The 24,873-nt window shown below is 36.3% G+C and overlaps 1 protein-coding gene across 2 annotated transcripts in view; it reads left to right on the top strand.

The window, feature by feature from the left end:
- The window catches only part of LOC150091555 (lachesin-like), a 304,077-nt gene that overhangs the window by 212,315 nt on the left and 66,889 nt on the right, over nt 1-24,873 (top strand). For both annotated transcript variants that reach the window (XM_090384559.1, XM_090384555.1), the window contains exon 2: nt 22,386-22,501. In XM_090384559.1, coding sequence (XP_090240685.1) covers nt 22,386-22,501 — 116 coding nt within the window. The remainder of the gene's footprint in view (nt 1-22,385; nt 22,502-24,873) is intronic.

Here is a 24,873-nt window from a genome sequence, read left to right as displayed (position 1 = left end):
GCTCGCCGAGCCACAACGAAAGCACTTCGCAGTCTTTCGAAAAATGTCAATGCGTGGGTAAGACGGTGGCCAAAGTGTGTAAAGTTCAAGGCAGAGTATTTCGAGAAGAAGAACTCCACAGAAGATTCAGATGATGACAATTCAGATAAGATCTTGCACCAGTCCGCGATTACTGTTACTAATTGAACAGGTATTTTAGTGGCGTCGTGTAGGTTCAAATAAGCGACATACGGATCTGTCTACTTTAGTTAATTAAAACGTATTCTGAACAGAAAAACTTTAAAATAATCAAAAATATGCGTAAGTTGAAGAGAGAAAAACGAAATTTTTATTTTTTAAAGATTTAAGACTTTTTCAAGGCTCTTTTAAGTCTTATTTTTGGATGAGAACCAGCGTTTATTGATATCCGTAGAGAAGAAAACCAAGACTTCCTCTTACAAAAAGCAAATAAGTTGCCAACTTAAGAATGCATAGTGTTGGAGTTAGGAAGGAAATATATGAGGATGCTTAGTCTCAAGAAGAAGCACCCAAACCACTTCGCTGATTGAAGAAAGTATAATAAGGCTAGTGGAGAATGCATTCTAAGTTGTTTGCGTTTGCGAAAACTGCCTACCTGTATCGATTACTACCTAAATGTAAACAAAGGTATCTAAAAAGCCGAATGTATTATTAACTTCCAGAATGGTGTTAAACTGGAATAGAAACCCATTCTAAGTTTGGGGTTAATTAACAAGTTTTGAATCTAAGAGAAAATTATTGTTCGTGCGTAAGAAAAACGCTCTGTTTATGGCTGGGTGTATAAATTTATACAAGAAAGGTTGTTACATGGTACTCACAATATTGGTATTAGTAGAAAGCGAGCTTCGACTGAATCAGTCATAAGGTCTACGTGACTGAATAACTTCAGGTTTTTAATGATCCAAAAACATCATTAAGAATTCAGCTGCCCTCAAAAAGACAGTCAAGGGACGTGATAAGAAAAGAAACTCTAAAAATTGTAGGTTAAGAAAATACTTACCAGTGCCAGCGCAGAGGAGGAAGACGGCAAAGATCAGGAAGTTACGCGTAGATTGTGTGGAAGTTGAATACATCTAGAGTTGGATAAAATGCGGTTGCTAATGTAGTCCAAGAAAAATTAATGGCGAGATGGACTTCTGACCACAGATAGAAAGAGATTGATTCAGGCTGTGGGGCTAAATCAGCCGAAACAAAGAATATGTGGCTAATGATCCCACAAACATCGCCTTCTTTCACAAACGAGGACCACCAGCATGGTCACGCAACTGTAGATCTCACGGCTGCCTTAACTGGTCTACACGAGAACTTCACCAATGTCAAGATACTTGTTGGCACAATTAATTCCCCTGACTTCTGGGACATATGTCAATGACACACCCTGACATCCAACCCCAGAGCCATTCCTACTCTTCAGCTAAAGATCTGCGATAGATTTCTTCCTGACTAAGTATCCAGTGATCACAAAAGTTAGTGAGAATTTTTAGGATAAAACTTTTTTTTTAGGATAATTGATGAAAAATCCTGGATTTAACGGACATTTGGCAATAAGACTCTCCCTCTTCCTTGCTATTAGTCCCTAAAATTCGAGGATTTACTGTACTTTCGAAAGATCGATGTATAATCGCCATACCAATGACGTCTACATAATATTTAACAAATACTAACTTTGGAAAATCCCGTACAATTCCACTCGGTCACCTAATACTTTCCATAATACAATACCTACCAAAGCTCAGGAGAGACCTCCAAAAATTCAGTTCACGTTTCAATTACAGGCGTTCGCTGGCTGAACTAATTCCACTCTTAAGTGGCCCAAATAATCTGCTTTTCAAATGATGTTTCCAATTACCATCTGAGGCCGAAAATGGCACCCGTGTTCTGATGAACTCTTGCGTACAAACTGATGCGGAAGCGCATGCAGCAAGTTACAAACAACACTCATCTGTTTCCTGTCCATCTCAAAATTTGTACATGCTCCCAATTATATTTAGGTTTATGCATACTTATTTAAATTTTCGCATATTTTTGAGCATATTACTCTCATTTGTTTTATACATAATTTTATTGTCTCTTACCTTTTGTCAACCCCTGACCACCTGGCTGCAGTGGGTATATGTGTCTTTATTCAATATCAAGTAGGGCTACCTTTTGCCCAATTACAGCTCGTGATATGAAGTCCACTAAGTGTCGGAAGGGGTCTAACTCCAGATTTGACCATTCTTCCATCAGGATATTTGTTAGCTGCTGTATTGTGGTCGGTAGAGAACGGCTAAGCCAAACTGCTCTTTCAAACATATTCCACACATTCTCAACTGGATTCAGATCAGAAGAATTTGTCGGCTAGAGTAGATGTTGGAAATCTTGTGAATGTTCCTCGAACTATTCACGTCCAATTTTGGGATGGTGGAAAGTTGCGTTACCAGCTTGAAAGAATCCATCACAGTTGGGTAAAAATGATGCGCTGCAGGGTGAAGGATATTCATTGGCAAAGGTCGTACTATTACCAATGAATGAGCGGATCCAGTCTGTAACAACAGAACATAACATAGCCCATACCATGATACCACTTCCAGCAGCTTGAGTGGTGGATACGAGACATTCTGGATTCATGAGGTCCAAGTCAGACTTCCACCTTACCATTCCTAAATAGGTAGCTTCTTATACAAGATATAGTATACCGACTTTAGTATGGCTTTTGACATCATCCGACCAGAAGGCCATTTCACAAAGTGAAGCAATATGCCACTGGTGGCAAAGTACCACGGTTATTACTCTAAACAAAAATTTAGTGGATATAACTATCTCAAGGGGTTTTAAATTTACAAGAAGATGTAACGGATTCACTGCTGCAGTGCAGTGCAGAGGAGGATAATAATAATTGTATATAAATGCCCATGGAACACTTCACTGACTTTAGAATTGTATCTTTAGTATATTTTATATCCCACACAATTTCTACCCATAACCCTGTTCAAAATTTGTACAGTTTGTGAAGAATGTATTCATTTAAAACGTTTGCATGGCACAGATGAAGACGTAGTGGCAATATTTGAAGGGCGCAACGTACATAATAAATTTAGCTAAACTGGAACCGCTCACAAATTACGGATATTTTGGAGCCGTAAACAAAGCGCGATTGTTTTTTTAAAGTTTTATGCTTTTAAGGCACCGGGTTAGTTAGTAGCGAATGGTAATATCTGCGAAAGTCATTCGAAGGACAATATGGAAGCCAACGGTGATTACTTTTGTTTTTATCATAACATCTCTTAGGTGGAACCGGCAAAGCTAACAATGATCGGACATTCCAGTATGTCATAAATATCCCCCAAAAATCCTTCTGAGCGTCTGCAGACGTCCATAAAGCCAATAGTTTTTTGAAAAGTCTCCATCTATTCCACTAGATTGCACCATACATTTTGCTTGAAGTGGTAATACCGCACTAGTTTTTCCCCTCACTAGAATCGTCTGGACCAGATCAAAAGAATTATGGGATCTTTAATATGAAGCTTTCGCTCCACTCCAAAACGAACTGGCAACAGCAGTTTTAAATAAAATACGATATCAATAAGCCAGAGTGGCAAATGCAGATGGCACTCACTTTCTTTTTAGGGCTATTGATCATGCGTTCTGTTTTCAACTTAACCAATCGATAAAAAAAAAACAAAAAAAAGAAGTCGGGGTTATAAAAAGTTAGATAATTAGCCACGAAGGAAAGAAAAACACGAGCAGATTCGCACATTCTTATCTGTTTCGAAAGTAATTTGACACAGCAGAAGGCTAAACTGCAGTCTTAATGGATAGCACTGCATTAGTCTTGTACGGAAATTATTGAAGTTAGTTTTAACTGCTCCAGGAGTCACAAAATGGCTTCCACGGTTTCATCCCCCCAACAGGACCACCTTTCTAGCCATTAGAGTAACACTCCCTCTTATACTGAAACCCATTAAAGAACCAAAATCGAATCCACCGTTGTCCAATAGGAGAACGCTATTCGAATAATTGTTTATCCACAATCTTGTACACAATAAACCCAGGTACACGGTCTCGAGTTCGGTCTGGAAACTTATCTCTGTTATCGTTCGTTTCATTAATGGATCACTTTTGAGTTTCCGGCGATGTTGGTAGTTTTCTTCGTTTTGCCATGGGTGGCCGAACAATCCCCTCATTGTCTTACCACAAAGGGCTTATTTATCATACATTCAGTGAAGAATGTAACCATCGAGCCGTGCTCTCTCTTTCGCTCTCTCTCTCTCTCGTAGTTCCACGCAAAGCAGTTTTTGTGGTTATTGCGATGCGCGTGCCCGCTCTAATCACCACCCCGGTTTCTAAATTAAATACTCGCGTTAACTGCATTATCCCTGCAGACGCCGGCGACACGCCATTTTCCACGCATCCAAACCCACAAACTGTTGATAATTATATTTGACCAAATATTTAAAGTGATTAAGCTAAACTACTGGTATTTTCGGCTGTTTGTGATCAGGCCCGAAGAAAGAAGGGACCTAAGAGGGTTCTTTAATTAATTGGATTCCCTAATTATGATGATGATGTCATTGTTACAATTACCCGGAAGTTTGGTGGAAACTTGTAGAAGCCAGCGTCATAACGTATTAGCTTAATACACCGACTTCGTATGTTGATAAAGCATCGTTTGACGTCATTCTAATTACTGCCTGTTGGAATATTAGTTAATAGAGGCAAACTTCCGGGTGCCGTTTTCATTGGTCGCTTGTACATTACAGTGGTCCGTTTCAGAAGTTGCTAAATTTCTTAGTGTCAGCACGAGCATTTTAATGTCCCCCCCCTCGTTCCTCGAAGTAAGTATCTCCAATGGCACCTGTTAAATGCGGTTTTATGGTTTACAATTTCCTTCGGAATTCTTTGGTTGTTACCTTTGTTCCTTATTTCTGCTTGTCTGTGGTAGATTAGATCAGCGTGGTTGTTTTCTTTCTCTAACGAGATTTTGAACTTAGACCTTTCCAAACTGAAAGCGTGAGCCAAGTGTTTGAAATGTTGTCCATGTCTAAAGGAAATATTTGAATAGTGATGAGTAATAAAAGATTCTACCTCTGGAAAAATAGTTTAATAATCATTAAATAGTTAACTACTGAGGTTAATTATGAGGACATCTTTGGACTCTGGGGAGATTCCTTTGAATTGGAGAAGTGCCAATGTATCGCCAGTATATAAAAGCTGTTGTAAGAGTGAAGTTGGTAACTACAGACCGGTTAGTCTGACTTCAGCGATAGGAAAAATCTTGGAGACAATGTTTAAGAGTGCAATCGAGGGATATATAGATAGATATGGCATTCTGAAGGACGAACAACATGGTTTTGTTAAGAGTAAATCATGCTTAACTAACTTAGTAGGCTCTTTTGACACAGTTCTCATGAGCTGGATGTAGGGAACAATTTCCAAATAGTTTATTTGGATTTTAGCAAAGCATTTCACTATGTCCCTCACGAGAGGTTACTGTATAAGCTTGAACACATTGGGATTACTGGTGAGATTCTAAGATAATTTGCTGGGTGGCTGCAGGGCAGAGGGTCGTAATTAATGGATAGTTTCAGATTGGTGTAACTCAGGAGTGGAGTCCCTCAAGGACTGGTTCTTGCGCCACCGTTGTTTCTCATTTTCATAAATGACATCGACGAAGCGATAGAAGGCGTGATGTCAAAATTTGCAGATGTCGTAAAGTTTTGGCAGAATCGTTAAGGATTAGTGCCAAGCAGCTCTTCTTCAGGATGACTTTAACAGATTTTAGACATGGTGAGAGAAATGGCAGTTATGTTTTAATGCTAAATGAAGGTTTTACACACGTGGAATAGCAACTCACAAATAAATTATACACTTAGTGCGGTGGAATTAAAAACAGTGGAGGAGGAGAACGTGGATCTGAATGTTATAATATGGGCAAATATGAGGTTTTCTGAGCAGTGTAAACAGGCAGCCAGGAAAGCCCATGGTGTCCTGTCGATGATTTATCGAACGTTATCCCGTAGCGATAAGGAGATCATAATCTCGCTGTAAAAGGCAGTTGTAAGACCACATTTAGAATACTGTGTTCAACTATGCAAACCTCATCTGAAAAAAGACATTTAGCTTCTTGAAAAGGTCCAAAGAAGAGCAACTCGAATGGTGAGATCGGCAAAAGGACGACCGTACGAGGAAAGACTCCGAATATGTGGGCACTGATCAGAAGTGACCTCATTGGGGCTTATAAGGCTCTGAGAGGGATTATTAAAATTAATGGTGTGGAATTCTCACTGTTATAAAGAATTCCAGAACTAGGAGACATAAATTCAAACTACAGGGGTTGAGGTTTAGGTTAGATTAGATTGTAGGAAGTTTTCTTTTAGTCAGCGAGTTCCTAATGGCTGAAAGTTGCTCTCCCAGGTAGTTGAGGCTAACAATTTGAATAAATTCAAAGGTCAACTAGATGCTTACTTGTATGATGAGGGAAGCATATAATTTGTATTTTCGTTATCTATTTGGTTTTTTTTTCCAGTGCAGCAAAAGTCTGTGATTTACACCGATATTATATAATTAATTTCTACCCCATAACATATTACCGACCATCCCGGCCTATCCATCTTGTGCATTTAGTCTTAAACATTTTAATCTTTAGATACTCCATAAAAGACACTTCCTTTTTCCAATACGGCATAAATTCGGCATTGCTAGCTAAAAGAGAGCGCCCTTGAGGATGGCGCAGTGGTTATCATCACCGTTATCCCAGAATGGGTGGAAAAGGCCTGGGTTCAAATCCCGTCAACGACGAGAGGAAAATTTATGGACCATTTTCACAATGGTTCGGTTAGTCAGTCTCATGCGAGGGTTGCATAGTTTTAACTCCCAGAAACTCGGTTTTTCGTAAACTGCAAACCGATCAAATACACAGAATTACAGGCACAATATACCTCATAGCCTTAGTTGCTTTGGCGCTTAACATTAACCTAACCTATGACAGTAGCTGCGGTCCACAAGATCCTAGCTGCTTGGAGGTCTGTTTTAGAGTTGTTCCATGAAAATGGAGAGAGAAATTGTATCACTGCACGTGCCTGCATATCCTAAAAACCCGTTTTGTTTTTATCTTTCCCTGGATTTCGAAATAATTATAATTTTTTTAGAAATTCTTATTTAAATAGAAACTGCGCCCGACTATGAAGTTGGAGTAAAATTTTATGGTAATAGGTATTGTAAAACAGCTTTCTGCACTTAATAAAGCAATTCAAAGAATTTCTTATCACACAATGGCACTTCAGTAAATCTCCACATTGGCACCTTTGTTAGTAACATAAAGTGCCAAGATAGTAGCTGATTTCATTCAAAGTATTTTGAAGTATTTCTTGAGAAATAAAGTCATTGCCTGTTCAATCCTGTCTTTTAACTTTGTGCCGTTATAATATTGTTTTCTGCTTTTGCGTACACCTTGTTCTTTACGTAACCCCATACAAAGAAATCCAGGAAATGAGAAGGCCATGGAATGGGACCATCACGACCTATCCATCGATTAGGAACTTTTTTTATTGAGGAAATCTCGCACATTCAAGCTCCACTGTGATTGCGCCTCATCTTGCTGTTAGAACACACGTAGCTGTAATCTTCCAGCTGAGGTGCTGCATACAATTCGAGCACATCTAAGTAATTTGCAGAATAAAATGGTCCAATCACCTGACTGAAAGACAGTGCGCACCACACGTTTACCTTGGAACTGTCACGCTAAACGGTAAAGTTAACTGTCTGTTAACTTTACCAGACATGTAGAATGTCGTTTCATCAACGAAAAGCCATTTTGAGTGATGAATCGGCTACCATCTTGACATTGCATATGCTACCAAAGGTCCCGCGTGGATAGCACAGCTGGTAGAATCGCGTCCTCCCCACATCAGGTGGAAAAGACTTTGAGTTGTGGAGGAAAAGGTTTGAGTTCTGTCGATGAATGAGGAATTTTATAGGCCTTCCTCACAATGTGGCCGAGTTAGTCGGTATCAGATGAAGGTTGCAGAGTTTTTTATCCAGCAAACAGAAAATCGACCACATAACAAACACAGTTTACAGACAGTATATACGCAGCAATATGGTCTTAGTTGCCGATGCTCTTAAAATCCAGTTACAATAACAACAACTACCAAAGGTGGCCATGTGGAGGTTCACTGAAATGCAGTTGTGTGATGAAAAACTCCTTGAGTTGTTTTATTAAGTGCAGCAAACCGTTTTACAATATCTGTTACAATAAAATCTTAATCGAGCTTCGTGTACTTTATAAATAAAATGAAGTCTTAAATGTAGACACATGGACAGCAGCACACAATTATAAAAAAATTAATGACAAGGCCCGGATTACAGTGTCAAGTCCCAAGATAGTTTCTCAATGTTTACTATCTTCTAGGGCTTTTTTCTATTGAGGAAAAACTAAAAGTAAAGAAAGAGGTACAATGTTAAGTGATTAGAATACACAGCTTCAAACACCCAGGAGCTATCATCGATGCACAAAGTGAAAAATAATCATCATAAAAGCTCCCCCCACTCCCCTTTCTTGTTTTCATCTTGATGAATCTCAGATATCAGAGGTGTTCTAAGAAATGGAGAAAACAACTACAGCGACCCATTAAGACTGAGTGGTTTTTTTTCTCCTTTGTGCTCTTTCAGCTAATCTCTTGTCAGGTATGAGGACATCGGTAAGCCACGAACAGAACCCCAGTGCGTGCGTGCGTGTGTATGTGTGGTTTACGGATAACACAGCCACACTCCCGCGCACTTAGCCAGCTGCCCAACCATTACTGACTTATAAAACGGCATTTAGAAGGAGGAAATCCTCAGAAATCTTCTCATATTCAACCACGATGTGACCACCTTTTTTTTTCTTCTCTTGGCGGTAAAATCCCATACAAGCTTGGTTCATCTTCTCAACCCCTCTTAAATAGGTTTGCACTGAGCTCAGAAGCATACCTTTTCAGCCACTTAAAAACTCGCCACCAGAATCCTCTTTCGCGTATGTGTGCGCGCGCTGAAGAGGATTAGAAGCATCCAAACTCCTCTTAAAGATCAACAGATTTCATCTCCTTCGCTTCCTCTACAACCAGATACTCCAAGATACATTTCTACTTTATCTCCTCTTTTTTATTATGATTTTACGGTAGTTACCCTGGATGTGTGCGGCAGGATTTGAATTATTGCAGGATGGTTAAAATATCGGGAGTAGAAGAGAGGTTTAGCTCCCGCTGCCGTTCTAATCCCTAGTGCGTAGATAGGAACGCTTGAGAGCAATATAAAACCTGATGGCTTTCTTGGAGGTTGATGAAGCACGAAAATGCATTTAAGAGACTTTTCGTTTTCGTATTTTTTTCCTGTCTTTAGAGGGGAAAGTCTTTATCGGGATTCGTTAGATTACAGCACTGGAGTAGAGTTAACCCCAGCGAGTTAAATTATCAGAAATTTTCGAAGTTTTTTTAATTTTCTAATCGTAAAACGAACTGCTAATTGATTTTATTATTACAAAGCGAGATTGTCGTTTAATGGGAAATAAAACCTCCACAAGCATTAAACACTTAATATTGAGGAATTAATAATACGAAATTTTCTAGCATTTTAACATAAATGCTTTTGTAACAATCAGCATAATTCTGCTTATAAGCCTGACGATGCAAGTTCTCTCTAACAGAAACTTTAACCATTATTTTGCTGCTTAAGTACAGTAGAGTAAATATTATATAAATAACTAATATATACACCGAGTGGCCATTTTATCTGGATTCATTGTGGCATGGACTGGACAAGTTGTTGAAAGTGTGCCACCGAGATAATAATAAATAAATGTTCTGTTTATTCTCCAAGATGGCTGCATCAGTGCTAGAAGATTCTGGTCCATGTTGACTCAATTGCTTCCAAGATTTACTGCAAATTGGATGATTGCGAACCTCAACTCCGAAGAGTACATTCCATCTCATCCTACAGGCTCAGTTGGATTGAGAAATGGAGAGGTTCTGTACAGTTCTGGACTTCTCGCATTATCCTGCTGGAAGGATTCATTCGCCGAACAAGTTCCACGGAGTGAATTCAGTCTGGCCTCTCCGGTTACGAGGAGTGTTCCCGAACCCACCATAACCTTTCGTTCGAATGAAAGATTGCTTCAGTAATTTCTATATTTTTAAATCATCTTCTACTGGACATTGGCCTATCGATGTCCAGTAGGACACGAGGCGTTCGATTAGTGTACCGGTGATATAAATGCTTGATGCGCGCGCGCGAACTTAGGGGTGTTCTCGCAATGGATGATTATTGAGCACTTACAGCATCCCTATGCATCTGTCCACCTGATTTATAATGCGTGGTTCAAATACGTGTTTCAGCGATATTCCGAGTAAAGGGAAAGTGTACCTAATAAAGTGGCCACTCAGTGTATAATCAACACGTATGCAACATTAATTCTGTACACGGAAAGTTCCAGTTTATTTATTTATTTTTTTTGTTCTTTCAAAGGTGGAAGTGAAGAAATAGGACAGCATGATTTTTTTTTTTTAAATTTTTATTTCACTGAGATACCGGTATTTTAAAGACATAACTTTATAGATATAACAGTACACGTCAAATTATTAATATTTCAGTATATATATGTAATAATATGTTTCAATAACAACAAAAGGTATTAGAGATAGATCGTTGAGCATATTTCGTTTTCTTTTTAGGTAGTTCCAGCCAGGCACGAAAATACCTTTGTGCCTACTTCCCTGACATTTTAAAGGCGTACTTAATACTCCTTCTCATTTCAATTTTTATCTTCATCAGTTCTGCCTAATAACGTCAGAAAGGATGCACTTTTGTTGTACCTCTGCTCCTAATTGGCTACTCACACACAAATTTAGATCCCGTTTTCTTATAGAGAGCATCTTTTTTTCTATTCGGTACTAAATTAATTAAAATTTAAGCAATCTGAACAGCTACAATATGTGCGCATGAGCGTAGTTCTAAAAGGAAATGCTTATTAGCAAAAAAGTCGTTTATAAATCGATATTATTTTATACGTATAAATAAATATGACATGCCAACATCAATAACAGCAATAGGTAAAACATAAACAAAGATTTATCTTTGAACAAACAGTGGAAAAGACGCACATGAATCAATCCGAGCTTTACTAATCCTTCTTCTGCGCGTTTTGTCCCCGAAGAAGTCACATGACCGCGTCAATTAATCTTCTCCCCTGCCCCCAAGACTCAAGTATTGACCGCCTCAAAGAAATCTTTTAAGGTCAAAGCGTGGACGCGTGGTGTCTACTGGAAAAGCACGTGCCTACACATACACGACAGATCAAAAGAGCCACGGATGTCTGAATCAATAAGAAGCTTTGAGCAAATACGCCGGCCCTAGCTATCCATATCAAAATGACGCAATTCCCACTTGGGTACACGAGAGAAAGACGAATTTCTTTGATGGAACTACACTTGCATTTTCGTTTTCGCCAGTTCTGCTGCTACAAATACTTTACATCTAAGTACTTTCCCATTAGCAAGTGATTCGGAACAGTCAAGGGAGGATTAGATCACGTGTGAGTGTGTGTCTTGTACAATTGCAAAGGTTATTCACGAAACAAAAATTATACACAAGAATAGTAATGCATCAGATAGCGACATTTGTGTACGATTTCGGATGTCGAAAAGAGAAGTGTTGTATCCAGTGGGCTGCACGCTCGTAAAAGTACATAAGACGATTAAGAGAAGAAAACAGCATCCGCGTGACAGCTGAGAACCCCGAAAAAGGCACAATCTTTCTCTTTACTCCCAGGCCGCCACATAAATATTTCTCTCTCCAACTGATTCAGATTCCCTTTCATCTCACTGCGCAGTTCCTTCATTTTAATTATTTTAGACGGTTAAAGTTAATTACATGCGACTAAAACTAGTTTAAAATTAGATCTCGTTGAAATAAAAACATCATTAATTTTAAATGACATTGCGAACTGATAATTTACATATTAATCGAAATTAGTGTGTGGAGTTAATAGTATGTTTAACCTTGTTTGTGTCTTGCACGGATTTTCCATGGAGCAACTTAGGTCCATGAGGAGTGTGTACAGTTGTTTAAAAGTAGTGTAATACCGAGGCAACTCGTAGTAAAGATGAAGTTTGTTATTCTCTGGACTGGACTTCTAGAGATCCAATATTATATGTGTGCTTCTACTGGACTTCTAGAAGTCCGGTTTTATAGATTAGAAAGTAATCCATCTACTATAATTGGGGAAAATTAAACTCAAAATTCGTTCCTCTGGTAAAGGCTGCAGTTTTGAGAGTTGGAATCAGGTTGACGAGATTGGAAGCTACAGGATCAGAAGCGTCTAACAGGCTTTCGGAGGGAAGTGATTAAGGGGATTAAATCACCAAGTGTAATGTAGTTGTATGCAGGGTGCAATCCAAATAGATTGTCTCTCACAGCCTTTGGTTCATGAATAACATCTGATATCGTCCGAAAATGGCACGATTGGACACAGAATCACCCAAATTACTAGGGACAGACTTAACTGCTGGAATTACTGAATGCATCGAGTGGAGAAGTTTGGAGTATTATAATAGGTTAAAGTTTAATTAAAACCAAACGTGCTTTCCTCCCAATGTGTTTCCTAAAAATTGCAATCTACAGAAATCTAAGTCGGGTTTCTTCTGGATCCTTACCACATTCAAACCATTCTTATTTGGAATCATTACAAAGATCACTCTTTCATATTTGTCTCGCTTTGCTGGATCTGTAGAAGGGATTTATCCTAAGTGATATGAATATAAATCTGGCTCAAGTGTGTGGCTGTTTTCCCAAATTAAAATCTCCGACTAGGTTAACACAATGTTCCCCGTCTGACGAAATTTGAGGGGCAGTTGAGTGGTGGGAAAAGTATTATAAGAGTGGATATAGATTGTATAGACAAGTTTCTTGTCTGATTCAAATCTTCTCGCCTTTAATACTTAACTAATTCAATACTGGCACTTTAAGATTTTTAAATTCTTCTGTTGAGAAGAGAACTTCATTCATAAATTATTTTTAAGATTTAAATTTAGTTTCTGGATCTATTTAGAAGCAATGTAATTCTATTTTGTCCCTTCGATTTCATTCCTATCCCTTAATTTCTGTTCTTGTCTCTGAAGAAGGCAAAAGTCTTTTTAACATTAGGTTTTAAGCCTCTCATTTGGAACTAACTTCGTCTTTTCAGTGAGCTTCTCCCGCACTGCATTACTTTTCAAAACCAGCACTCCCCAGTGTCAACAAAGGGCAGTACACGTACTTTCCTGTCTGTAAGGATTATGTTTCTATTTATGCACAGTGCAAGTTACGTCACCATCATACCGTGTAATAATCTTACAAGGACAGCTACATCTTAATAGATCTGACGTCACTGTCTCCATTATTCTGATCTCGAAACTGGTACTGTGAGATTACGCCGCTGAATTAATGCTCGGACCTGATATCCTTATGTTTAAGGATCTGTAGAACGAATTTCAAAGATGACATTTCATGATGAACCCATAGTTATTTAGCAACAACCCATCAAAGATTGCTTTATATTTTTCTGAGTTTAATAAAATTCGGGATATCTCTACAAATATTTTTATATTTATTATTAAATATAAAATTTTATGAAAATCCGTCCACTGGGAGTAGAGTTGTTACATGCGGACAGACAGACGGATAGACATGGTGAAAACAATAGGCATATGTATAGACACATATTTTAAATTCATATTTATTTAATTTAAATTAATTAAATCAAAGTATAAAAATAAATACAGAACACAGATCTAATTGATTTCAAAGTCGGTAGCATTTCGATAGGAATAATCTTTTTTTTTCTCGCACATTTCTCATACAAAAATAAAAACTCAGAAACATAAAATTTAAATAAATAAGAAATAAAAAATAAAATAAGTATGAAAGAAATTAAAGCAAAAAACTAAATGGCCGTCATTTTAATAGAATTGAGATTTTTCCTGATATTAATTCCACAATTAAACGCTCCTTAATTCTTTCGACAATCAGTTCCGATATCTGCAATCGCATATTACTTAAAATCGCCATCGATAATTACATTAATTCATAATAATCATTAGAGACGACTATATTTTGAGAATCTCGTGTGTCTGTTATGTTGTGAAGAATTCTCTTAAAAATGAAACCCGGACAGCGATTTCATGAAGCGATATGAGTTAAAGCAACGAAGTTCTGACATTATTATCTTTCCACGGAACGGTGTTCACAGAACTGGAACGAAGGGCTCCCTATTTCCCCTCCCCTCAGCTTCTCCAACATCACTAACTAGCCCATCATCGTCTGCTGAAAATAGGGCATCACCCCTTTCAGAAGTATGTTAATGGTCCTTGGAGCTCAACTCGCTTTTAACATCCCTTTTCTCTACCATATCTTCCGACTTGCATCAAATTCCTCTTTTTCTACGAGGATGGGGTCAAATGGAGAACGATTATTTTCAACTCTTGGGGTTAGAGAAAGTGATATTTCAATTGATTCGAGCTAAGCCGATTATAAAATTATACTGAGGATCTTTCAGCTAACCCCCGTAACCTCCGGACGCTGCCAGAATCTTTTACAACTGGTTGGTGTCAAATCGAAGCACAGTTAACCGCTGTAACCGAATTAAATGCGGGCACGCGCTCGTAGATACGTACCCCAATATCAAAATACTTATCCCAAGATGTTTCAGAAGGTAAAATAACTTATATTTGCAGGAAAATCATCTTAAAAATACAAAAAGAAATAAATCAGTTAAAGAGAAAAACAAGTATACCTTACAAGATGGCCCTGAACCGCATGGTTTATACAATGGTTAGCTCGATAGGTACTTGACCCAAAACGCTAACTGAGTTCTTTAACCCCGTGGGTATTAATTGAATTACGCTCTTTGCCAGATTGATGGACCACTCATTTCCTCTGGACGGAATATTAAGAGGGTGAAGGGTAAATGATATCACATGTCAGACGTATATCATGCTTATATAAGTATATTTCGTGGGGAGGCACGACATGAACCAGTGTGGCACTTCGGCGAGGAGGCAATTAAAAAGCAACCCCACTCTAATTGCACGGTTAATCATTTTAGAAAACATTCCATGAAATCAATCAGGCACACAAAAAGAGAGATAGACATATAGGAGACAAATTGTAATATTTTTCACCTAAATGATTCTCGTACTGAAACTACTGCGCAACCTGCAATGGGATCACAACCCTCTCTTAGAGATCAGGTGATTGCCATAAAATGAAACTAAAAACTATTTGAAAAACTCGGCATACAAATTAAATTTATTGAGCTTTATGGTAGGAAGAAAAGAGCGGTCACAAGAGCAAAGGAACCCTTAGGGGACTAACGGGTGATAATGTTTCAGAACGAGACTGATATACAGAACCGCATTTAGAAACTTAGCGTTCGCAGTGATTCACAATTCAGACGCATTAGATTTTGTGCAACAAGTATTTCGGTGGTAATATATAAATTAAATAAATAGCATAAGCATGTATCATATTTTGTAGTATGCCAACACTTTCGTAATATATTTTACTTATTTCTTCCAAGATTTTAATTAAATATGATACGTATGCGACGTTTCTGTTGTGATTAATATAATAAACAAATAATTATTCTTGATTTATATATTTAGTAAACTGATAACAAAAAAAACGAGCTCCTCAAAAAAGCAACGGATTTTATTCGTTAATCAAGAACATTTCGTTTCTGCGCATCCGCTATATATTGCCTGTTCATTCCTTCCAATCAGCACGTGACAATAAATATAACATCCAATGCTCCAGTTAAATAAACAATAAATGGATAGCCTGTGTGATATGTATGAAAAAAAAATAAGTAATTGGCGAATTTCTACGGACAGACATGATGAAGACAGCTTTAATAATACATATGCAAACACTAAAAATGTATTGTTTTATTTTAATTAAATATGTTTATTTATTTCGGTTGTCTGGATGTGCTATCATTCCAAGTGCTATAACTGGAGATAGCCTTAAGTTTAAATATAACAGCGCTTCAACTAAATTTGTTTTCTCTTTATCGAACTTTTTTTCTTTTCTTTTTTTCTCTAGAACGTTATTTTCAGACGTTGAAGAGTTGCCATCCTTCGGTACAAAATCAACTTCAGCAGCAGTACAAAAGAAAACAACACCCACAATAATAACCAAAAACGAGATTTTTAGTGGTTTGATGAAAGATCGATGTCGAGCAATTTTTTTTTTTTTTTTTTTGTTAAATCCCAATTATTCCGGACATATTTCTCCTTAAAAACAACATGCATCGAAACCTGTAGATTTGTATTTTTTCCTTCATCTCTGTGTGAGTTTTAAGCCATCACTCTAGCTATCTTACAGATTGCGTAATTGGATGCATCTAAGGCTGCACTTCTCATTATAATGTGAAACATGTTTCTCTGGCTTACTAGATGAGTGTATCGATCCTTTTCTTTTCCTCAACTCAGTCCAGAGTAGGGGTGGTAAGAGGGGCAGAACACGAAAGGGGATACACGACGTATCAATTTTCTGACATGCAACATCCGCTAGCAGTAGAATGCTGAGCTGGCCTTGATGCCGCTCAGATATTGGAAAAGAGAGAGAGAGAGAGAGAGAGAGAGAGAGAGAGAGAGAGAGAGAGAGAGAGAGAGAGAGAGAAATTGAGAGAGGGATGGAAGGTGGGGAGCCAAAGAGAAACATATGCTCCATTCTGTAGAGTTCGGGTGGCCTCATCGTCCCCCCGTACAAACCCCCTTCGTCTCCCATCGTATCCACCCTTCATCTCACTGCTCCTATGCTCCTAGCATTGTCTTGCGTTTTAGGAAGTAGTTTACAATTTCATCCGGGCTACATTCAGCTTCGTAGCACGTACCGGAGTTTCACTTTACCGCTTCCTGTAAAAACCTATCTTTTATTTTTTTTATCCCTTTTTTATTTTATTTTATTTTATTTATTTATTTTTTTTTTCCTGGGAAACAGAAGGCGGTTCAGCTTCTGGTGTATTTTCTTTCCTCCAATAACCGGTATTTGGCTAATGTATCAGTTTGAAGTTATTCTTGCAGGAAAAATAAATAAAAAACGCCCCTTGGATTAGGTTTCTGAATATCTGCCAGTTGAAGGTAAACAGAAGTGATCTCAGATGGAATACTTAACTATATCAAAGGTTTGCAACAGATATCGAAAACAAGGCCGGGTCTGGTTTCGCAATATAATAATCCTCTGCAGGATATCTTACGTTACCTTAGCTGTTTTTTCTATTCTGAATCGTTAAAAATAGGAAAAAAAAAAAAAAAAAAAATTGCAGGAACAACCAATTGTTGTTCCTTGGAAAAAATTACATTAAAGTTGAAAGTATTATAGCAACTGGAATTTAAATTACAGTACATTAAAGTTTAGCCATTATAGGAACTGGAGTTTAAATTACGATATGATAAAAATACCTGTTTATTGCAACATACACTTGATTCCAATGCCATTAAAATCATTCTAAAATTAATTGCATAAATAACAAAATAGTCGCTTTTGCAAATAACTTAATGTCGTACATCGAAGGTAGAAACGAGGTATTATTAGTTTAATAACTTAATATTAAAATATTTTAAGAAATCATATTATATATTATATTTTAAATTTACATTAAAAATGTTAAGTATTATTTTTTTAAAAAAATTAAGCGGTACTTATGACTATTGAAAATATTTTAATAAGAAGGAAAAAGCTAATTTATATCATAAACCAGGTGGCAGTGCAGTAGCAAAGCTGCAATTGTATCCCTTGGTCAACTTTTATGTATATTAAACAGTAATAATATACCAAAACATTAAAAAATAAATCATTACGTATTATATTTTAAATTTACATTAAATTTTAATTATTATTTTAAATAAAAAATGTCCGATACAGTACCTATAACTATTGAAAATATTTTAATAAGAAGGAAAAAATACAATTCATATCATAAACCAGGTGGCAGTGCAGTAGCAAAGTTGCAATTGTATTCCTCGACCAACTAATGAATATTAAATGTAATAATTTAATATCGAAATATTTTTTAAAAATCATATTATATCTTAAGTTTATATTAAATTTGAAGTATTATTTTATAAAAAAAAATATGCGATACTTATGACTATTGATAATATTTTAATAAGAAGGGAAAAAAGCTAATTGATATCATAAACCAGGTGGCAGTGCGATAGCAAAGCTGCAATTGTATCGCTTGATCAACTAACGTATATTAAACAATAATTTAATATCAAAATAATTTAAAAACTAATCATATTGCATATTATATTTTAAATTTATATTAAATTTGAAGTATTATTTTATAAAAAAAATACGCGATACTTATGACTATTGAAAATATTTTAATAAGAGAAAAAAAGCTAATTGATATCATAAACCAGGTGGCAGTGCGATAGTAAAGCTGCAATTGTATCCCTTGATCAACTAACGTATATTAAACGTAATAATTTAATATCATATTATTAAAAAATAATTACATATTATATTTTAAATTTACATTAAATGTGAAGTATTGTTTATTAAAAAATATGCCATACCTATGACTATCGAAAATATTTTAATAAGAAGGAAAAAGCTATTTCATATCATAAACCAGGTGGCAGTGCGGTAGCAAAGTTGCAATTGTATCTCATGATCAACTAACGTATATTAAACGTAATAATTTAATATCAAAATATTTTAAAAAATAATCATAAATGCATATTATATTTTAAATTTATATTAAATTTGAAGTATTATTTTATAAAAAATTATGCGATACGTATGATTATTGAAAATATTTTAATAAAAAGGAAAAAGCTAATTCATATCATAAACCAGGTGGCAGTGCTGTAGCAAAGCTGCAATTGTATCCCTTGAAATAAATATATTTCAGCAGGCTTTGTGATGGATAAATCTTCATACACTCTTAACAACAATGTTCCTAAGAAAAATATTATGCGTTTTCTAGAAAAAAGAAAAAGAAATAAAGCTTTAGAAAATACATTTACGTTCTCTTTTACCACGATATCCATTTCTTTTTCATCGCGAGCTTCATCTTTCGCATTTCCACTAAAATAAAATCTTTGTATTGCGATCATATCGTGATAATAACCTCTAATATCGTTGTAAAATGATTTCGCACCTTACCTTTCGCTTTTCAGCGATCAATTTGTGTATCCTAGTGAGCCCCGCATGACAATTACGCATTGTACTTGCGACGGGTGTATCCAGAATTATAAAGAAGCCCGTATATTGCGGAATAGCACCGCCATTGAAATTCACATCAAGCGTTAGCAATGTCACAGCTGGTCGTCTCTAGCGAGTGTTGTCACAATTGATACTGTTGACATTTTTCTTCTGTTTCCACCAAAAACACCTGCGGGTGATACGGCATTCTTCTTAAATTTGCCTTATTCTGACACCACGTCTATTTTTAGGAACAATGCGGTTATGTGAGGCGCTACGAAGTGTCGCTGTATTATGTTTTATTTCTTTTTTACTCTGACTTACCACCCCTTTTGCATATAGGGACAGATAAGAATGGAAAAAATATGACTACATTTGGCAGTTGCTTTTGAATATTTAAAATAAAGAAACTGGCAACACTTTTTTTTTTTTTCATTGAAAGAATATGTTTAAACGGAAACTCCATTGTTTGGAAGCAAAGCTCTATTGAATTGATATTTTATTCATTTTACTCTTAAAAAATTTATTTTTTTTAGAAGACAAATTAGAATGTTTCTTTTCATTTTTAGCCTCCTATTTCATATTATAAAGTGTTGTTAATTGAAATGATCCCTTCTAGGAAAACTGGTTGGATTTATCTGAAAGTTTTCATGCACTGTGACGTATATGGACGTAAATGATTAGCATGTAAATTTGATCGGCGCCATGGAACGTGCAATAACGTCTCTGTTAACCGCCGTGACATAGGTATAAACTATCGACGACTAAAACTGTTATCTTAATTTTTGTCCACCAGTGTACGTTTTTCTTTCTGCTCTTGCAAGTATTATTTTGTTATTTCTGCTTATTTTATCTTTACTCATACGATAATTAGGGTTTCAAATGGAGAATGGATAAACCAACCTTTACATCACATACGGAATTGATAGAGACCAAGCAGATAACGTCGACAACTTTAGAACAAGAGCCTTGTCCACCGATCTTTGCGACAGCAAATGATGGCTAGATCTAGTTCTGTCTATCCACTGTTTCGTTCTGATTGGCTGCTAATTACCACGATTTTGCGTTAGAGTGAAAGCAGTTCTGCAAGCTAGTAGAGCCAGAAGGAATTTAATACACTTCCATGTTCAGCTAGTAAAAAAAGGTTAGTTATATTGCGCCACCAATTCGGGAAGGATTCAAGCGAAAAACGGTGTACTGAACATTACGGACATTGTTTTTCACTTGAATCCGTTCCGAATTTGGTGGCTTAAACAAACCTGACCTTTTTTCACTAGTGGAAATGAAAATCTGTTAAGAAAATTCCTACTACAAACGATGGTGAGGTTCCCCTGATTGTCTATTGAATTCCTACTGGCTCTACTCGCTTGCAGAACAGCATTCACTGTAATGCAAAATCATAGTGATTAGTAGCCAATCAACGCGAAGCAGTGGGAGGAGCTAGATCTGGCCATCTGGCTCTCGCAAAGATCCGTGGGTAAGACTCTTGTTCTAAAGTTTAACCTCAGAACCTGTATTACATTTTTTAGCGTCCTTAGTGGTTGTCGCTAACTGAACTACCGAAGGAACTAATTTTTACTAAAAAGGTACGCGGTAAGAACTAGTTTTTACTAATGTGAGTAAATACTAGAAGTTACACTGTGGATTCGGATTTTCTAGTTCTTGATGGTAAAACTAGTTTTGTCGAATGCGTAGCAAAGAACTGGTAGCAAAGGAATTCGGATTTTTTACTGTAACATATACAAGGATGAGTATTATGAAATAAAATTTACATAATAGAGATGGTATTTATCGCTTTTATGGAATAATTCACAATATCGCAATTCTAACTCCATAAACAGAATATGCTAGTGTCCTTAGTAAAAACGCGTCATTCATGAGGTGTGGGGGGGGGGGGGGGGTGGAAGGCTGTTGCTATGGTAACAGAGGAATCGATTCGCGTCAAGATGGAAGAGAGAGAGAGAGAACGAGCGAAAAAAATAAGAAAGATATAAGCAGGAAATTAAAATGAATTAATTCAAAAGAAATGAGACAACGTATCACATCTATATGTCGAAAAGATGTAGAAAAGACAGAAATGGATAGAAACGCTAAGAGTGGATGTCAACAAATGAGAAAAACAGAGTGGCAGAGAGCTAAAAATTAATAAAGTGCATAGCAGAAAAGGAACTTTTCGTATCGACAAAAACTACTGACACTTTTCATTTGACCCCTTTCATATCGACGTAAATCCATTTCAGTGTGATTCATGTGCCCACTGGACAAAGTGTGCACTCGCTGTTTATTTGTTGTCCATGATTACTTACGAGTGGATTGTTTGCAGGACACTATTAAACATAACCCAAGTTGTCACATAACCCAAGTTGACACTTTCTTACAGCTACGACAAGCACTGATTTCCCCGAGGAGATAGAAATTTGTCACTGCTCTAGTGGCCATCTTGAATTATGTGACGTCACAACATCTCTATCTATTTTAAGCCTTTTTCTATTTCTAATGCTGCTTAGTTTCCAATTGTGATCATTTCTTTGAGAACAAACACGCACACACTTATGTTTTGATTATCTCTTGCCCCCTGTTGGTGGATAGAAATAAAGAATGAAAACCGTAGCAGAAAATAGAATTATTGAACTCATTACAGTAGCGTCTCATTAGTCTAACGAAAGAAGCGCATAATGAAATCATGCAATAATGCTTTCAGATGAATGACTTTACCGCAATGCAACTACTAGTAAGTCGTTAGTGATAATGAAATTACCATGACAGTAAAGAACTACTGCTAAAGACAGAAAAGGTGTTGATCTTAATGTCCGCATAATAGATATCCTCTGATGAACCGCAATAATATCTTAAAAAAATAGTTACAGCAATATTAATTCCGATAATAAATTAGCATTAATTTCTAAAAGGTATTATTCAAATAAAAGTTACCAAAATTTTGCGAAAAAATGCAATTATAGAAAATTAAATGTAATTTTGTAAATATACCATACATTTAAATCCACATTTAAGCCTGAACATAACCGTAATAATTAATCTATGAATTGATCGGTTGAGCATGTGATCATGCTTTGTAGCGTTCTGTAGTTTCTTATTAGCAGTACTCCCAACGAAGCTTACTGACTTTCTGTTATTTACTTGATTCTTCCTTATTGCAGCTCCTCCGCCCGAGGGGCCGGAACCGACGTTTGCCGAGCCCATACCTAACGTCACGGTAGCGGCCAGTAGAGACGTGACACTGCCTTGCGTGGTAGAAAACCTTGGAAACTACAAAGTAAGTTCTTCCACTCTTGTGTATTTTTCATGCTTTAGTCAAACATTCCTTCCTCGGAACTCGTTTATCACAAGAACTGTGCTCTTCCTAATCCATTTATATCCAGAATTTACTATTGAACAGACTATAAAGAATCTCCATGGCATCCGAGTCTTAATAATAAACCACCCCATCATCTTATTTTAAAGCAAAAAAAATCTTAACCCCCAAACTTTTCTGAGCTCTAATATTCATCTCCTACGAAAATTCTCGTTTATTTATTTATTTATTTTTTTTGTATTTCTTATTTTTTTTATTAATGGAAAATTATTAATAAATCTCAATTCTGAAATGAAAATGTCTGAAGTTTAAATATAAACAATATTTTTTTTTGTCAGAAAAAATTTTATTAATCAATATACTATATATTAAACGCTGTATATCGATAAATTAGGTTTATAATTTTTAAATTTTTCTGACATTCTAAAATCCGGAATGTCTTTAAAATATAGCACATTTTATAAAAGATAAATAAATAATAATAATTAATAAATAACATTTTTATAACCAGAAATACTAAAACAGCAATCCAGCACTCATGGCAAGGTCTATCAATGATTGCATGTCTTTTAGCAATTCATACAAAAAAAGAGTGACCTTTCTTTATAAGATGCTTGCAGGACTCTTTATAAGATACTTGCGTGCTATTTAATATGATTTTTTGGCAAGAAAGATTTAAACTGCACAGATAATGAAATAGTTTTAAATTCTCACAGCAGAACAAACTTGCCTTTGCAAAGAGTCGCCCCGGTGTTGCACTGTTTTCAAGCAGATGATCTCTATAAAAGGTTAACAGACAAATATAAAATAATGAATGAATAGTCAAAAATATGTCACTGTAGCTTTTAGATGATGCCAAATACTCAATGGTCGTTTCCCCCATTTTAATTAAGTACTGTTAATTGTTTAATTGTCCTTTTTAAGCATTTTTTTTTATTTTTTTAATTATAACCAAGTTACCATTTGAAAGATGACTTTGGAAGATCACACTATCCAGAAGACATTTGATCTTAACAATTCCTTTGCTAAGATGTTTTTACGATAATATTAAGAATTTACTATTTTTTTTTATCTAATATTGGGAATTCGAATTGTTAATGGATACTAAGATCCTCATTTACAGTGGCTGAGTACTATTAAGAACAATCACACCACCTTTTAAGGGTAAAAAAAGAGCACAAATTTTGCGTATTGTTACTGTAGTGGGGTTTTAAGAGCATCAGCGACTAGGGGCATTGTGTTCTGTGGTCGATTTTGTGCTTTCTGAATGAAAAACTCAAGTTTCCAGGAGAAAAAACCATGCTCTTCTCGCCTAAACCGACTAACTCAGCCACGTTGTGCAAAGGTCCATATAAATTCCTCACGCTATCGATGGTACTCGAACTCGGGTCTTTTCCACTGTGGGGAGGACGGAAATTCTACCAACTGGGCTACCCACTAGGACTTGAGAGACATAGCAGAAAAAGGGTTAAAAAAGGCAGTATATAAGTGCATATTCTTCGTTCAACTAAAACGAAAAAAAAAGTGTGCATACATCAGAAAGACAGTGACGTCTTAAGTCAGTTCGAATAATTCTTGGCAGAAAATTCTAACACGCGAGCTGCGGTGATTAATCTAATAGTACTTTTTTAGTGGATTATGTGAAGCCCGGTGATTGCTCATTACTGTGTGGTAGATGGTCGTGTTCGGTTCTGGAGAGATGACTTGTGACATATTTTATGGATTATCACAGCTTCCCATAACGAGAAGGGCAATGCGGCTAAACTGCCCTGACACAGCAATTACATGGATTGAAACCGAAGGCGCCTTGCCAATTTTAATTAGTTTAAATATGCAGCGGTGATCTATGGTGATAAATTTCATTCTGTATTCTCATTGCTTCTCAATCTACGTGAAACACTGCTTTGATGGAGATTCTCATGTACTTCCGGACATTAGTTACTTAGCCAATTGATCCTCATATTTAACACAGTTCAGAGAGACAGATAGAGAGAGAGAGCGTGTGTTTTGTGGCTAAGCCTGTGGATAATTTAGCGAGGTTCTCGAATATATTTTTGAAATTTGTTAAAAGAAAGTTTCTTAATTATTTAAGCGGTGTCTAATCAAGGATGTTTATTTCTTACCTCTGATCATATTCCTTTAAATGTTAAAAGAAGCTATCTTGTTTAAAACTTAAATGAGCTGATATCTCTTTTTTTAAAAAAAAAAGTTTTCAGGAACACCATGGTTCATTTTCTTCTTCTCATGTTCGGGTACCGTGGCAGCAAATAGATCGCTAAAATATTTATCTCAGCCTTTCAGTTAATTAGCTCATTCGAAATTACTAATTAATT

Source organism: Mastigoproctus giganteus, chromosome 1, assembly GCF_048544385.1.
Source record: "Mastigoproctus giganteus isolate SK-2022 chromosome 1, ASM4854438v1, whole genome shotgun sequence".
In the NCBI taxonomy this organism is placed as follows: Eukaryota; Metazoa; Arthropoda; class Arachnida; order Uropygi; family Thelyphonidae; genus Mastigoproctus; species Mastigoproctus giganteus.
Note: the sequence above shows the minus strand (reverse complement) of the source record. Positions and strands in the feature narration are given on the sequence as shown.